A 17,890-nucleotide genomic window follows, 5' to 3' on the forward strand; every position below is an offset into this window, starting at 1 on the left:
CGGTTTCCTTTTCGTAAAAAATTCTGTCCACTGGCACAGCATCTTTAAATATTAAAGATGCCACATAAGCCAGGAAAAAAAGAGACCCTCTTCTGGAAGACCTGGGCAGTAGTTCTGACACTGGAGAGGTCAATGGAAGAATTACAGAACCACTCAAAGCAAAAAAGTACTTGAACAAATCCATGATTTATTGAAATAAAGGGAACAGGGAAAACTAACAAACAGTCCAAAGGTCGGTACCGGCAGCAAAAGTTCAGGACGGGAGACAAGCAGCAGCAACAAAAGACAATTCAGGGGTCAAAGTCCATTAATCACAGCAAAGCCTTTAGCAGAGCAAGGGCCATCAGACAACAGATCACTGGCCGGAGGGTGTGATGAGCATACCTGGGAACTCTCCGGGCTTGACCTGTAGCACCAGAAGTTGGCAGACCAATAGTAGAAGGTTCACCTCTACTCCCCTATGACAACCGACCATCAGCTAGACATATTTGTGGCAGGGGTCGCAACCACCGTTGACCTACTAGGCCAAGCAAACCTAAATACCCCAATGGAGGACCTGCATTCTGCTACTAAACAGGACCCTGGGCAGAGATGGCCTCCTCATTGACCTATATTCAGCTCTGTGGGAGGTAATTGGCTAAAATACTTGCAAACAGGTTGCAGTCGGTCATCAGACTTGTAGCAGACCTGTAGCGTTTGTGGCCGTCAGCGTAGCCCTCACCAGGGAGACGATCCGTTACATCGTGGACCGCAGGATATCCTTGATGGTTTGTCCCACGAGTTTATGCGTAGAGACAAAGAGCGCAGAGCTCCGCGTAGGTTTGGTTTACTGTTCTGCTCTTATGTTGACTTGTATCGGGTGTTCATGACACATTTGTTGCAACCCTGGAACCATTACAGGTGTCCACCCAGTGTCACGATTACTGTTGTTCCTTTGTATTTTGCATGATTGACTGTTTCAGGCTGTCGCTGTATGTAATTGGTTAAGCTGATCATGGTGTCCTGCACTGATTTGCAGATTGCCTGATTTAAGTTCTGTTCTTGAATAAACTCAATTAGGGCAAAAAAATGTGTCCTGGCTGAGGAGCGTCATAGTCATAGAAACAGAATTAGATAAGACTCATTTGGCCCATGTCGCCTGCCCGTTAATTGGTTCTTGGTCTCGTTGAGACAGTTGACAGCATTATACCTATCCAATGCATGTTTAAATTCTTCAGTCTCTACCACTTCTGATGGGAGGCTGTTCCATTTATCTACCGCTCTCACAGTTAACTAAAACTTCCTTACAATACATCTAAACTTCTAACCCTCTAGTTTTAGATTACTACCTCTTGTTCTAATATGTCTTTTCCTTTGAAATAAACTTTCACATCCCAAGTGCATTAAGCTACACTTATCAACATTGAACTGTTGCTGCCAAGCTTTCGACCGTTCTATAACTTCTAAATCATTTGCCATTTGGCTTGTTGCACTAGAAATGTCCGGAGTTCAAATCACAATTCATTTGTCACGGTAACGGATTTATAAAAGAAAACATAAAAAAATATTATTAATAAAATGATTACGCATGTAGCCACGTGACTCCCGAGACTTTGGCTTGGTTCCGCTTCTTGTTCCAGGTAACCACGACAAGACTTTATCCTGCCAAATCAGCCACACTCCCATCACCTCCAGCCAGGACATCACATACTGTCTGGGGTAGGGGAATATATGGTGCTATGCTATCTGGTTGTGGAGATTTCCCAGTGGATGCTGAATCACCATCATTATTTTTGTTTGTTATTTTTTTGTTTGTTATTGTTCTTTATGTACAATTGCAACACCGCTCGCACGACAGTAAACGTAGCGCTAACTGAATCAAGCTCATTAACTTAATTTATTTACTGCCACGCAAAAGCACCCAAGTACGACGCCGCTACACAACTTGTTGTTATTGAACTACAATTCCCACGAGCCTCTGCAACAAACCCAGGCGATATCCTAAAGGAGGATCATGGGAATTGTAGTTCTGCAGTGTAAAGGGACTACTGTTTAACTATTACAAAGTCCCTGCTAAGTAACAACAAGTAGGTCACTCTGATTCAGAAAAGTCCGTAGATAGAAGTAACTAAAAAATGTAATCAAATCATTTTTAAAAGGCATTTCCTTAAATGATCGCAGCGACCCCCAAAGGCCGGAGGGCTACACCGCAGGTAGCGCGGTCGAAGTGTTTTTCGACGTACAGCTAGGCAACGGAATGCAGTTCGGCACGCCCACTTCCTCCAGAGCCGACCAATGGCTGAGCGCCCTGTTGGCTCTGCGGGTTCTCTCTCTGTCAGGGCTACGTCAGCACTAGCAAAGATGGCGGTGTCCATACATCGGGAGCGCAGGTGTACGGTTGCCGGTTTGTTTTGGGTATTCCTTGTTCCCTTCCTGAGCCTTGCGGCGGCGGAGGACGGACAGGAGACCCAAAGCCCTCCACACCGTAGGTTCGAGTATAAATATAGTTTCAAAGGACCGTACTTGGTGCAGAGTGATGGCTCAGTACCCTTCTGGACCTACACTGGTAGTAAGTATGTTACCTCAGCCAGGGGTTGTTACCTGAGGGGAGGGACAGGCCTCTAATGCCTCCGGGGTATGAATACCGTCAGGAGTAACTTAGAGCTCATGTTACAGATTCCTACCTGTCAGCAGAGCAGTGAGGTGTCCCGTCATTATTACTGTACAAGCAATGTGAATATGGGCTGGGGGGGGGGGTGGAATTCAGCTTTTCTATACATTTCCCTCTAGAAAATCTCCACATCTGGCCTTAATACATATAATACAAGCGCAAGAAATGTACAGTCCACCTGAAGTAAGGTAACTCCTAAACAGGTGTCTCTCAAAGTAGTTCCAAGGCTGCAAGAATTGTCAACGTTTTAGTAATATTCAAACATTTTATTACTGTTATTTATTACAAAAATAGAAGTGTAAGACATAAAAAGCACGACCAGCAAGGATTGGTATTGTGGTCTGGCTCAATATACAATGTACTGGGTATGATAATGAAATACTGAGTCACTGAATACAAAGTCAATGCAGCTGCTCCCTACTATGAGAAAATGACATTTTTGTACTCGTTTTCTTTATGTAAGTTTGATGCAGGAACATGTTTTTGTTCTTGTTTTTGTTCTCGTTCTAGAACAGGGCTAGACATATATGTGTTATAGTTAGGAGACAGCGTAATATTTTTAGGGGTCATCATGGCAACCTAACTCCTGGAATCTGTTCTAGACAATTCATAATCGGGGGAACTTCAGGCAAAACGACAATAATGTTTAATTTTAAACAACGCTGTATTTCTGGGACTCTGTCCCCTGTTGTGACAAATTGACGCAGATTTGGAGTAACAGTGAAGTCTACAGAGAGTGGAAAATGGTGGAAAATGGTTAGAAAACAGCTTAGACCCCCTCTCTTCCGTACCCCGGCACCAAGGCGCGCCGTGCCAAACCCAGCCAACAAAGGTGAAATGCGAGGGGGGGGATCCCAGATGAAATGGGGGGGAATGCTGGCAGTTGCCAAGCGAGGGGATCACCCGGCGTGGAGTATTACTCCGGTTACGCCGAGACATTGAGTTTTACCCAGCCGATCCCCGAAGTATAAAGTCCCGGCCGTCTCTTTAAGATAAAAGTAAGCGACTAACTTCAGGAGGCAAATAACACAATAGTGTATATGTTTATTTTCAGCTACTCAGTTGATTTACGCCGTATATATTTATATATAATGGGGACACGTTAACTATCAAAGCGACACTCGTGTCAGTTGTATGTTGTGTAGAATTGAGGTCGTTCTGTACGTTTGCTGATGACGGCGCAGTTGGTTCGCAGCCGATTCATTTCTCATTCTTGTTTCTGACGGCCCGGCGGTTTCGCTGATGTGTCGCTTCTAGTACAGCTGTGGCCTCTGCCAGTATTTCTCATACCTGTAACACGTGTCTGTCACGCGAACGTGTGGCTGAAACCGAGGAGACGCGGTTCTTGTGTCTCTGCCGTGCTGGGACGTGCGGCTGCGTAGTGTGTTGCAATAAAAAGTTCTTACGTAAAGACCTGCCTGTGAAATTACTATTATTATTTTTTTTAAGAATTGTTGGTTTGTAGTTAGAGGTTTTGTAGCATTACTAAGACTGTTCTTAGAATTATATATTATTTACATGCTATGTATTTAGTAATAAAATTAAAGGGCGTTACAAGTTTCTGAAATTGCCATGGCAACACAAGCTTGCTTTAATTTCTTACTCTGCGCTATACAGAACAGGGAAAAATATATGTCCACTACCGTTCAAAAGTTTGGAGACACTCAGCTATTTTAAGAGAAAACAAGGACATTTCTGGCTGTAAAATAGTTGCAGAAGGGTTTTCTAACCATCAATTAGACTTTTAAACTTAAACTTGGATGAGCGAATACAACTTGCCATTGGAAGACACAGGAGTGATGGGAGTGATAAAGGGCCATTGGAACACAGGAGTGATAGGAGTGATAAAGGGCCATTGGAACACAGGAGTGATGGGAGTGATAAAGGGCCATTGGAACACTGGAGTGATGGGAGGGATAAAGGGCCATTGGAACACAGGAGTGATGGGAGTGATAAAGGGCCATTGGAACACAGGAGTGATGGGAGTGATAAAGGGCCATTGGAACACAGGAGTGATGGGAGTGATAAAGGGCCATTGGAACACAGGAGTGATGGGAGTGATAAAGGGCCTCTGTACGCCTATGAAGATATTCCGTTAAAAATCACCCATTTCCAGCAAGGATAGTCATTTACAACATTAACCCCGTCTGCGCTGGCTTTCTGATCCATCTCATGTTATTTTAATGGACAAAATTTGCTTTTCTTTTAAAAATAAGGAAAGTGACCCCAAATTTGGGTTGGTAGTATAGATAGAGTTTTTGTTTTGCAGGTTCCCATAACGTTTGTGGTATTTAGGCAAATTAAATCAAGACTATAAATCTTTAAATGATATTTTGGGCAGTAAGTGGTTTTTCCGATGTTTCGGACGTGTTTGAGAATCTCCCAGGTTCTATAAATTGTCCTTTTGTATCCTGCTGATTTTTCTTATAAATTAAATTTGAAGCCTCCGCTCATGAATACTTCCAACGCTGTGAAGAGGCTTCTCTCCGTGCCTTTTTTTGGGGGTTGAGAGCTGAAGAAACCGAATAGCCTGGAATTAAAGTTAATTACAAGCCTTTCAAACATCGAAAGTTAAGGCCGTCGGACAGGACCTGTTCTTAAGTCTCTGTGTGTAGACTTTAAAAGTCCTCGTCGGCACGCAGAAATATCATCTGGAGGAACTTTTCTGTTCTACAGCGGTGCTACTTGTAAGAAATAATTGGAGTTATTTAGAAATAGAAGCCAAAGAAATCTATTTAAAAGCAATAGTAACAACCATCAAACTGTTTGGGGCAGTAGGCTGCCCGTTTGATTTTTGCAGGTATTTAGTTAAATGCGAGATAACTTGGCTAATAGTTAATAATTATTACCGCTCTGAGCCAAAATGCTCTGTAAACATGCACATATATCCGAAACGGTCGCACAGATCCGGTTTATCGCTTGCTGATCCTGTGACAGCGGGAGACGCTGGGAAGTTTCCCATGAAACGCAGCAAACAACTTAAAAAGGACGGAAAGTTCAGGAAATCAGGATTTGTCCATGAAAAAGAAAAAGCATTTACTACTCCCCCCCTAAACAGAAATGGTATCTCCCTTCACTGGATGGGGCACATTCCTTTACATTTAATGGTAAATAGCTGCGTAATATAAAAGGTACATGTGGGATTTGCAGCTCTAGGTAATGCTTCGGCTTGGACACAGTACGAGCCGGACGATTAATCGGGCATAATGTGTATGCAGAGAGTACGGCTCAAACTCACTACGGGAGGCGGTAAGGGCCATATAAACCAAGCCTGCAGCAATTAGCAGAAGTCCATATCCATCTACGGTGAGTGATCCAAACTAGCACTTTCCCCCAGAATTAGGTTTTGCTGTTAGATCTGTAGGGTTTAGTAAATATAGCTATGCGGTCTCGCCCTAAAAGTGTTCTTTCTTGACCTATAAACTCTAGTTTTGGCATCCAATGCTTGTAATGATTGCAATGAACATGCATTACGACTTTTGCGTTATATATAATCTGCTGTGTCCTTCAAGAAATTAATCTAATGACTTTTGTATTTTATTATAGATGCGATTCCAGGTTCTGATCAGATTAGGATAACCCCATCTTTAAAAAGCCAGAAGGGTTCTGTATGGACGAAAACCGCCCCAAGCTTCGAGAACTGGGAGGTGGAGGTAACGTTTCGGGTGACGGGACGCGGCAGGATAGGAGCTGATGGCTTGGTACGTGACCTCTGATCCTCCGAACATGTGAGTGTTTTTGTGACCGAGCCGTGTATCTGGTGTGTAACTAGTGAATCGTTGTGTACGCAGGCCATTTGGTACGCCGCGGACCAAGGACTGGACGGAAATGTGTACGGAGCGGCAGATTCCTGGAACGGCGTTGGCGTTTTCTTTGATTCCTTTGACAACGATGGAAAGGTTTGTTTAATTTGCTTGTGCACTTTGGTACCGTGTTGTACCTTGGAATGAACCCGATTAAGCGTACAATCGCATGTTTACTTATCAGAACATAAAGCAACTTGCCCAACTTTTAGTTTTCTTCTCAAGGGTTGGATTGTAATGGAGGGTAGATAATACAGAGCTAGGAACTGCAATCTCCTTGCAGAAAATAAGCTTCCTTTTGTAAAGTGCAAACACGCAGCGCAAATGGTTCGGTGGTGGTTGCCTGTGCAGGCATACCCAGTACCGTACCTTGTGAGAATGGACACGTAACAGCATGCCCCCGGGTCTTTTATTCATTTCATGTTTTGTGGTGGATATGACCGGACGATTGCAGTGCAGTTACACACATTAATAAGTGAATAAAGGTAGTGCTTCACCTCTTCGTTTTACATACATGCTCTGGACTCCGTGTTGTATGTTAATGTGGGGCATGCCTGTACAGCAGTACAAACGTAGTGACAGATAGGAGTACCCAAGAGAGATATGATAGTGACTATGCCCAGGGACGTCTGTACTTATTCCACTGAGCCCAGAAGAGCTCTAGGAAGCCATGAAGTCATAAACTGGATATTACCTTTCAAAAAAGGGATCTCTAGGGTTGTTATTATTAGTGTTTATTGTTTCGTATAGTGCCAACATATTCCGCAGTGCTGTACAATGGGCAAACAGCACGTAACAAGTAGTATAAAACAATATAACAATTCTACATACAGAAACAAGAGGTAAAGCCTAAAATACCACCGAATGAAACTGTTAACCTTTATATTTCTTCTCGTTTTTATCATTTTCTTCTATAGAAAAACAATCCTATGATTCTGGTTGTGGGCAACAATGGAAAACTTACCTATGACCACCAGAAGTAAGTGTTTGTAAAGTCTGTTCCTGCAATCACTCAAACAGCGATGTCTGTGGAAGGGCATTCGATAACATACACGTTAGAAATAAACATAGTAACACGGTAAATGTGTTTGTGAGTGAAAAATATTTCATGTTTCAGCGTGTTTTAATAAAATGCTGAAGGAAAACCCAACCTCGGAGTGGGTATGATTTAAGAGCCTATTCACTAAAAGGATGAGTTGGTAGGAAAGTGGAAGTTCTCACTTGACTATTCATTATGAAGGACCCAACACTGGCAGGTTTCTCCAGCTAGAATGAGGAGACTGGCTTTAACTATACATTATACAGGTCCAGCCAAGCTCTTCCTGCAGCAGAAGCTCACTAGGGATGGTCTTATTATGCATGACTACGTCCGATCTTATGTTCACAGATTTAATACTTTAGGGATCATTCCTATATAAGATAAACATTACGTGAACACCTGAGACAGCGATCATGTTGGATTAAACCTGAACCAGTGGCCCCAAACCCATTCCCCAAGGCACACTACCTAAAGGATTTAGTAATTATCACATTGTGTTCCTGCGAGAATCTCAAGAGCTGCACCAGAGCAGAACCACCGATCCAAACCATACCCTTTTTGCCGTTTTCAGCATGCAATGGTGAAATTATCCCGACTCGCTTGCGTTCCAAACCCATCCATATAAAGAGTTTTGTTTATGTATGACGTGACATGATATGAAAGTTGCTTTCTCTTACATTTAATGTGTTGACTGCCAGCGGATTCCGTGGCACTATTACAAAAGATGATATACAGAATAACCTAAACGTACAGATGCCCAACTCTGGAGTGATTGGTCTAGCTGTCCCGCTGTATATAAAGTTTAAGGAATATTTACGTTATTTATAACATTATTGTTTCACCTAAACCAATCTCATAATGGTTTCTTGTGTTCACAGTGATGGCTCCACACAAGCGCTTTCTTCTTGTCAAAGAGATTTCCGAAATAAGCCTTACCCTGTTCGCGCAAAAATCACATACTATAAAAAGACATTAACAGTAAGTATATTGTGTGTTGTTAAAGTGTAGATTAATATATATATTATTTTTCTTTGATAAAATGATTAATGCAGAGCCCGCACGTCCTTTGAAGACTACCTTTTCGGAATCTGTTGATGAGGCCAGTAATCTTCAGGCAGCCCGTGGACATAAACAGTGATATCAGGAAGGTGTTCGAATAGCCTTGTCTCTTCCTTTTTTTCTTTTAGGTATTTATTAACAATGGGTTTACTCCTGATAAGGAAGACTACGAGTTTTGTGCCAAAGTGGAGAACATGATTCTTCCCAAACAAGGTTTCTTTGGAATATCGGCAGCTACCGGAGGCCTGGCAGGTTATTGCTCTTTCTTATTTAGAAGTGAAGTCTGTCTGTTTTTCTTTCTTCTTGAAATACTGTGTATTCAATTTCTAACAGCAAATCTCTAAGAACCACATCTGGGCAAACAGGAAAGGCTATTTTAATTACCATCCCTGGAATTTTGGGGCATTTTTTTGTTCAATGGAGGGACCTCTTACACCCGGTTAAAGAATGAAAAACAAAACCTATTACAGGTCTGAAAAGAGCTCAATGAAACATTTAAGGATAGACATGGGTTGTATCCAATAGCCTAGGAGTTTGCCTTTTTAAATTTATAATGAAGACCCATCCACATTGTGTGGTTCGAGAAAGGTTGAGCTGGCCCTGTATATTGCATTATTAATATAGGGAGAGTTTTAAATATTAGCTCTCCAATTTAATTATTCTCAATCTTACTTTGAATGTAGACCTTAAGAGTAATAATCTAAGTAAGTGTAATAAAAACTATGTAAAGGTAAAGTAAAAACATTGGGATCCAAACTTCTGAATTAGTGATCTATACTTATGTTTTGGTGGGACGAATGGGCCCTAGGCAATCTTACAGGCCTGTTTCTGTAGTTGTGTTTTAATAACATACTCCCTTTACCTGCTCGGGGACCCGGAGAAGCCGCTCGTTAAGGGAAATTGTATGTCTGCTTTTAGTAACTGTTGTTTTTTTGGCTATTCAGATGACCATGATGTCCTGTCGTTCTTGACCTTCCAATTAACTGAACCTGGAAAGGAGGCAGTAAGTAATTGTGTTTATACATTTCACAAGATTCCAACTTGCATTTTATCAATGAAAACGTGTGTTCCATTAATAATAAAACTTGGGAAACATGTACATATATATATTACAATGAGTTATGTGTATACGTATCACTTGACACCCTTCTCTAACACTATCACTTGACTAATACGACTAAACCCATGTACACTCACAAAGTTTGTGAGCGTCTCTTCTCAGATGACGCAATAGCGCAGGTTTTCAGGATTTTTTAATAGCAGCGGCAGAGCCATCCCTTCCCGTTTTGATATCGGCATTATTGCCCCTTTTTTTCCTCTGCCTCCTCGCAGCCAGCATTGTCAAAAGTGTGTTTATATGACGCTGCACTACAGAATATGTCAGTGCATCCTAATGGCGAGTCCCGCTATCAGGAACAACATCCCCTAATAACTGCCTATATAATTATACAACTTTCTAGTCCTGTAACTCATAATATAAGGGGCTCAAATAATTTTTTTTGAAAAAAAATTAAGGAAATGTATTTTGCAGAAAGAGTAGTAAAAGCCTGTGCTAACCTACAGGGATAGGTGGCAGATGCTGCTTTGAATAGACGTTTCATACCCTGTTTGTTCCAGTTCAGGGGTTGGACTGGTTGTCCATCCCTTTTACTTGTTATGTAACACGGCTTTCCGAGCAGAGCCCAGGTTTTCTTAGGCATTCGTGTGTCAAAAGGAAATGTATGGGAATATAACTGGCATGTGATTCCAGCCCACTCCAGATGGAGAGATCCCGAAGGAAGAAAAGGACAAGTACCAAGAAGAGTTTGAGAACTTTCAACAAGAGCTGGATAAGAGGAAAGAGGAGTTCCAGAAGGACCACCCAGATGCGCAGGAACACCCAGGCATGTGCTTGGATACTTGGCTTGCATGTTGTGTATTTAAGATGCTTTCATTGTTTTAAAGCACATTCTTATATTGTATGTTTTCCCCCCCAAAATAACTAGTCGATGATATGTATGAGTCTGTGAACGATCGGGAACTGAGGCAGATTTTTGAAGGGCAGAACCGCATCCATCTTGAGATCAAGCAGCTTAACCGGCAGCTGGATATGATTTTGGACGAGCAAAGAAGATACGTGACTGCGGTGACCGACGACATCGCCAAGAGAGGAGCGAGCGCTCCAGGGCTGCATGAACAGGTCTGGCGAGAGGCCGAGTGGGAGGGCTGATGAATATTTGGAAGGAGCCATTTTATTTTACTTTTTAAAGCTATTAAACTAAACTATTTTGTTTGTTTTAATTTAAAGGTTTCTCAGCAGGAACTGGAGTCTTTACAGAATGCCCAGAGGGATGTTTTAAAGCAAATCAGTGAAATGAGGTAAGAATAAGACTTTAATATTTATTAGTTTGTTTTACTGTGACTCTTTCGTGCGTGAGATAATAGTCTGGTGAAACTTGGTTGCTTGGTGACTGCATCACTTTTATCACTTTGCATCAGAATGGCTCTTGATACACAAACTCCGCTGCAACCCACTTCCCATGCAATGTTGGCATCGCACTATACTATTATACCCCATTGTATTTCCCCCAAACCTGGTGCATAGCTTAATATTACCAAAAATATACATTTTATTAACCATTTGCATGCTACTGTGCTACAATGCAGTACTTGGCTACTACTAAGGGTTTAAAACCATACATACCCATGTATTTTCTGGTGTGAACTGTAAAAAATAAATAAATAAAAAATAGTAGTACCTAGTAGCCAATGGTATGTTTCTGATGATTGGACCATTCTGATGGCTGCTGTGATAAGACAACCAGAATTAACTTTTTATACATAACCCCATTCGCAGTCGCAGAGAGATTTATGTACTAAAATAATTAAGAGCTATAGTTTGATTTCCTTGTATCATCTATAGTTACATTACCGTGATGTCTCACTAACTGAACTATACATCACTCAGAGGCAGCTCAGTTTTCCTTCCAGGATGTTCGTAATGAACAATGAAGCTAGAAGAAAATTCAAACTGAACTCCGCTGCAGCCCCCCGCTATAGTGCATAAATCCCAAAGGTTATGGAATGAATACGCCTCAATTCATGTAACATTCCGCAGATAAATAAACCAAATTCTGACACTCCTATAGCTGAAATGCACCTGCACGTCTTCATTCTAGCTAAATACTAACATATATAGGCGTTTTTAGAGGCTACTCTGACCTTGTGTAACATATCTTTGTCTCTCAATTGAGCAAAAAAACAAAAACAAACAGTAATTTCGGTCAGCATTGACAAAACTTGGTTTTATCGCCTTTTTGTTTCGGTAAACTCCCTTTATCTGCAGACCTGAAAGCGGCCATTGTTGTCAGTCATGTGATATTGTGAATGACTTTCCCGGCTTAAACACCACACCAAGCTCATTCTTTATGGCGATGCCAATGAAGTCTGTACTTCCATAGACTTCCATTAGTCTGGCTGAGTGATTGAGACTGAGCTATTCTATTGTTTCCCACAGACAGTATGATAAGGAGCCAGGGTATTGTCTAGTAGATTGGGCTCAGATAACATACTAGAACTGTTAGAAAAATAAAAAGTACACTATTTTTAATCTTCTATTAAACCTTTTTAATCTTATACGAATAATTTAAGTGGGAGTTCCCATTTAATCTGTTGGGCAACATGTAGCCTTACAGCTACTTTTACAACTCGGACCATCAAAGAACTTACCATGTTCCACAGAGGGGGCACCATTAAGAACAAAGTCCCCCAAACCCACTAATGGATGGCTGTTTTGCACGGAATCAAATATACTATATTTTTATGAAGCCTTTGCAGGGTTTTTGGTGATGTGGGTTTATAGTAAATGAAAAAATGAATTGCCAATCCTCAAAACTTCTACTAAAACAAAAAGCACAGGATATAGATATATATAATTTTTTTTATTATTATTTTTTTTGCTAGAGTCTTGTTTGATATTGTATTTTTCTTTTGGCAACATGGAAGTTGTTAAAGTATATTTTCTTTTTTTATTTATTGCCCTTTTTTGCTTGATGACCCCGTCTCTTTTTTCCATTGACCTTTCTACAAGCTAAAAGACAAAAGGGAGTAAGGCCAGGTAACTTTAACTACCCAGTCTGAATGCCCCTTTTTCTATAAGAAAATGCCCCTGTTCTTAAATATTTTTTTTACAATACGCCGTCTAAGTAGGTCATCTGCCGGCTGCCGATTATCTTACTTTTGTTTTTCAAGGGAAGCTTTTGCTTTAATATTCTTCACAAATCTTTATTCCAAGGAAGCAAATTAGATTTGCCAGTTAGTCCGAAGCATCTTATTTAATATTGATGTGTTTGGCTAAATTCTTCTTAATATGTTGGGCATAGATTAAAGGGCTATTTCTGAGTAAAAAAAAAAAATGAACAGCCTGCCATATTTTTATTGCTGCTCGTTATTTATTATCATTCATCCTGCCTTAAAGCAAGTAAGTAATTTTCTTCAAACAGATTTATGGATTTCTTCCCTAATCGTCCGATTATAAACTGTCTGTTTTGATATGTTGGGAAAGATTAAAGAATGGCAGTTAATGATTATAATGTTTTCATGAAAAAACGTGTGTTATGCCTTTTATATATTGTAGTGATTATAACGCCACACTTTATTTTTAGAGAATTGTTTTTATCTTAAAGTACAAATAATGTGAAATGGGGTAGCGTTGATAAGTGAAGCACTTAATAAGCTTTTTATCAAACTTTTAAATATTCAAAAAAAAAAAATATATGTTATAGGACATAGTGTTTCAGAAATTACATTTTTTTTTTATATTTTTTTTATAATTTTAGGAAATTTTCTGCTGCTGATTGAATGTTTAAAGTAGCCAATCAGTAGCAGGAAAGTACCACCGTTTAGATCAGTGGTGGTGCTGTCTGTGCATGCTTACTGGGGGGTCTTGTTAGGGAAACCCCCCTGTAATGTTTGATGGGCCAAGGCTGTAGCTGGCTGGCAGTAAGCACATGCATTTGATAGGGTTTGAAAGGGTTTTCTAACAATCAATTAATGTTTTAAACTTGGATCAGCAAACACAACTTGCCTTAGAACACAGGAGTGATGGGAGTGATGAAGGGCCATTGGAACACAGGAGTGATGGGAGTGATAAAGAGCCATTGGAACACAGGAGTGATGGGAGTGATAAAGGGCCATTGGAACACAGGAGTGATGGGAGTGATAAAGGGCCACTGGAACACAGGAGTGATGGGAGTGATAAAGGGCCATTGGAACACAGGAGTGATGGGAGTGATAAAGGGCCATTGGAACACAGGAGTGATGGGAGTGCTAAAGGGCCACTGTACGCCTATGAAGAGATTCCATTCATAACCAACGTCTGTGCTGTGTTTCTGATCCATTTCGTATTCTAATGGACAAGATTTGCTTTTATTTAAAAACAAGGAAATTCCTAAATGCCCCCTTTTGAATGGGGGGGGGGTTTATGTTCTCCTCTCCCTTGAATGCTTGTTGTTAGCATAGAAAATATGGACCTTTCTGTTTTCCTTTAATCTTCTTGCATGGGGAGATCGTACGTTCAAAGGAAAGTGTCGTCAAGGCTGCTAGTGGATTCCAGTTTGATCCAAGCGGCGTAATATTAAATACATCTGTAAGTGGAGCATTTTTGTCGTGTTTATTACCGAGACGAATAAGCTTCTAAGACTTAAACTATGTCTCTGGGGTTATTTTCCATTGTGTCTTTTGCCAAAAGTAGAAAAAGGATTAAATTGCACATGACGGTAAATATTCTCGCTGTAGACGTTAATCCTCTTTGCAACGAGAAAGAAGCATCAGTCGGCCGGGAAAATGATACAAGCATATTGATTAAGGCGCATGTTTATGCTCTTATCTGATCGCTTAACTGATCTCTGTTAAAGTCCAGGTCTCGAAACTTAGTCCGGATTTTGATTTGATTTTTATGGCAGCGACAGAATGAAAAGACAAAGATAAAATATTTCCCAGCTTGGCAACGGCACATATGGGAGAGAGTTTGGTCTTATGTTTCAATATAATCTTGGACCTTAGCCCTCAAGCCTTTGCTTATCCTTAAGCCTCTTCATTTCTTGCACAACTGCATTAATTTCTTTTGGAAGGCTTTGCACGTCTCGGGAGAATATACCGTCCTCCATCGTGCTTTCGGCAAACGGAGAACATGTGTTACGGCTTCCAAACCGGGGGGGGAATCCAAACCGGGGGGCAATCGCATGTCGGTTTCTACATTTTCTTTAATGCCTATGTAAGAATATTACATTTCTCTTTTCACTTAAATATCGATAAACTATTTTATTTACGTATACGTGACCGCTGACGTTGCTGCCGATCACTTGGGCTTTAACGCTTTGCCGTTAGCTATTCACAGTAATGCTTTATCGAGGAAGGATATTGTTTACTATGTCTAGCGCTTGGGGCTCGTACGCAGTCAGCCATGCCGGTGGAGTCCGGGACGCAGATCACAACTTCCCCGAAGGGCTGCTTGGAGAATTCAAATGCAATATTCATTGAGAAGTGTGTACAATGCCGCGAGACATATATATATATATAATATTATACCTGCAATTAAGGGGAAAACTTGTCTTTGGCCAACTGTACATGGTCCTGGTTTAGTTTGCTTACATTGGGTTGTCCATTGAGCCATAATACAGCCGCTAAAGGTTGCGTGTTTGCTTAGCTATTGCCACGGAGGGATCTTCTCCCCTTCTCGGGTAGTATATGCGGTATGGGTCCATCCTTTTGTAATAAAACTGCTTAAGTTGTCATGCTGACCCCATATCGTTGAGTCCCTGCTCGACCGGGGTTAGTAGTAGGGGGTGTAGAGCGTCTATTCATTACTGCACCCCCTGTGGCACTTATCATTGTGCACTAATTGTTCTGTGTCTATGGGGACGCAGTAAGCCATTCGCTGTAAGTGATTACTGAATTTTTAGTTTTTCATTGTAGGAGCTCAATGAGTGAAACTTTACGTCTTGCGAGTGGAAATCAGCATTTGGGCTCCGCTGGCTACGAGACCACGCAGCACTTCAATGATATCAAGGAGCATCTTCATGTAGTGAAGAGGGACATCGAACATCTAGTGCAAAAGAATCTGGTAAATATATTCTGCCCATCTAATCGCATCCTGGTTCTATGGTGGAAGCAAATCCAAGATCTGTTTTTCGGGGATCTGGCGCACTAGAGGCTCTTGTTCGTCTGTTTCCTACGGCCTACGCACCGGTGTTTCCTAACCAGGCTTTACATGGCGGTTAAACATCCTGAGCTGCTTTATCGCTGGCTAAATCAGCCCTTCTTGCACGAGATGCCCACTAGCTTTAAAGAGAGGTGAAATCTCTGCTCTGATGCAAGATCGCAGTTTAGTGAATGTGCATAAAGGCATCCGCGGTGGTATAGACGTTCCTTACTGGAGCAGCTGAACATAATGGAGCACACAATTTATTTTGCTTCAATATGGGGAAAAAACTCAATACCCTTATTTACCTTAAATATACCCAAAATTTGGACGATGGTAGCTGTATCTGATGGGAACAGGACAGGCTATTTTGCATCCAGTAGCTTTTAAGAATTTCCAATTACCCAAAAGTTTCAAAATAGCCCAATATGGTGGTTTTTAGAAGTCGGCCCCGTTGCTTGTTCACGCATACATTGCTTACTCACAAATTGCTAACTTATTTTTGGTGTTTTTGTCCCTGCAGCCACATGAAAAGCAAAAATGCCCAGAGTTGCCTCAGTTTCCCTCTTGTTTATCCACAACACACTTCTTTGTGTTTGTAGCCGTGCAAACAGTGTTATTCATCGGTTACATTATGTACAGGTAAGAGAGTTTTACTTTAACAGCATTTAGAGAATGGGCCAGAAAACCTCAAATATTGGCACTTAATATGTGATACATGATGGTACGAAATCTGCTGTAAATCCCAAAGCCATGGAGAGTTTATGGGTGTAATAAAGTACAAATTTCATCAATTTATTAATTACATTAATTTATTAAAATGTTCTTATTGACAAATTGTTATGTCTTGTTAATAATGGTTAGTTGCATGTATGAAAACCTATTAAATTATTTTTAAAAATTCATTTGAAAACTTTTTTTTTTGCCTTTCCACTTAAATATTTATGATCGGTAACTAATATTCGTCTCATGCTATTATTGCCAAAATGCGTCCATTTAATTGCAATTATGCTTTAATGCAAATGTATTATTTTGGTTACACATTAATTGCTGCCAAATAAAGCACTTAATAGTAGAGCATTAAATTGTAATATTCATACCGCCGATAGAATGGAAAGCAAGGAGCGCCAATAAATAGTGATGTATACAGGTCATCACCAGGTCATTAACCAAAAATATTCAAAAACCTATAAAGTCATGTAACTTGTCTGGTAATCTTGCATGTTTTTACCCAAAAAAGGAAGAGTGCTCTCTGTTTGAGTGGAGATTTAACACAAGGTGATTATCTCACTTACACTTAATGAGCGCAATACTCGGCTCCGGTCTTCATACAGCTTAATATTTAACAATCCTCACGTGCACCTTTATTTTCTAAAATTATTTGAGGGCATTAACTGACAGTTTTCTTCTTCTCTTTTAGGAGTCAGCAAGAAGCAGCCGCTAAGAAGTTCTTTTGATGACCTGTTACATCGTGTGTTCCGGACACACACGGCACATGTTTGTACCAGAGGGACTTTTTTATCGCTGCAAAGCGCCGCTAGATTAAGTTATTGAATTTTTGGGGAACCCAAATTAACATTTTGTTGATGGACGCCAACAGAAATGGGAAGAGAGGAAACATTTTTACCTATTTTTTTAAAAAGGAGCTTTGTTTTAAGCCGGGTGTAGCTTATTTGCTGGTCTGTATTAAAATTGTCTCCCTTTCACTCAGGGCTATTTTTTTTTCCATTAATTAGGTTTCATTTTGTTTTAATTTCTTAGCAATCAAACACTTAATTTGCGGTCTTGGTGTGCTAAGTAGCGTTTTGGTTTGGTTTTGTAAGGAGATTCAGCCAGCACCATGGTTTAAATTAATTGCCAAGAACTGCATAGCGTTTAAAAGTTTTTGTGGAACATTTTTTTTTTTTTTTTTTTTTTTAATTATAAACTTTCTGTTCAATTTTAAGAGGGGCAGATAATTGGGATACAGATGTAACTGAGTCTATAGAAAATCGGGAGACTTTAATACAGCCCTAGTTTCAATATTCACATATCATGCTCTCTCCTTACATGAGCCCTGGTGAAACCATTTGGTTTTTGTTTTTTGTTTTTTTGGAATTTTCAACAGATTTACCTATGCTAACAATAAGTCACATGTGATCAAGGATACGAACCAGAAA

At 40.5% G+C, this 17,890-nt stretch overlaps 1 protein-coding gene across 1 annotated transcript; it reads left to right on the forward strand.

The window, feature by feature from the left end:
• Positions 1–2,321: 2,321 nt before the first annotated feature.
• Positions 2,322–17,459, forward strand: LMAN1 (lectin, mannose binding 1). Its single transcript, XM_053448161.1, has 13 exons — positions 2,322–2,548; positions 6,197–6,351; positions 6,442–6,549; positions 7,371–7,432; positions 8,371–8,470; positions 8,680–8,803; positions 9,496–9,554; positions 10,302–10,434; positions 10,537–10,730; positions 10,839–10,909; positions 15,506–15,653; positions 16,255–16,373; positions 17,152–17,459. Exons 1-13 carry the CDS (start codon positions 2,341–2,343, stop codon positions 17,186–17,188), a joined length of 1,518 nt encoding a protein of 505 aa, XP_053304136.1. The 5' UTR covers positions 2,322–2,340; the 3' UTR covers positions 17,189–17,459.
• Positions 17,460–17,890: the final 431 nt, after the last annotated feature.

This window comes from Spea bombifrons, chromosome 1 (genome assembly GCF_027358695.1).
Source record: "Spea bombifrons isolate aSpeBom1 chromosome 1, aSpeBom1.2.pri, whole genome shotgun sequence".
NCBI lineage: Eukaryota > Metazoa > Chordata > Amphibia > Anura > Pelobatidae > Spea > Spea bombifrons.

What these genes read in the sequence shown, in the direction of transcription:
- LMAN1 (XM_053448161.1), top strand. Translation starts at nt 2,341, where the DNA reads ATGGCGGTGTCCATACATCGGGAGCGCAGGTGTACGGTTGCCGGTTTG. An exon ending in CTTACCTATGACCACCAGAA is followed by an intron (nt 7,433 to 8,370) that starts GTAAGTGTTTGT and finishes TTGTGTTCACAG; the next exon opens with TGATGGCTCCACACAAGCGC. An exon ending in ACTATAAAAAGACATTAACA is followed by an intron (nt 8,471 to 8,679) that starts GTAAGTATATTG and finishes TTTTTCTTTTAG; the next exon opens with GTATTTATTAACAATGGGTT.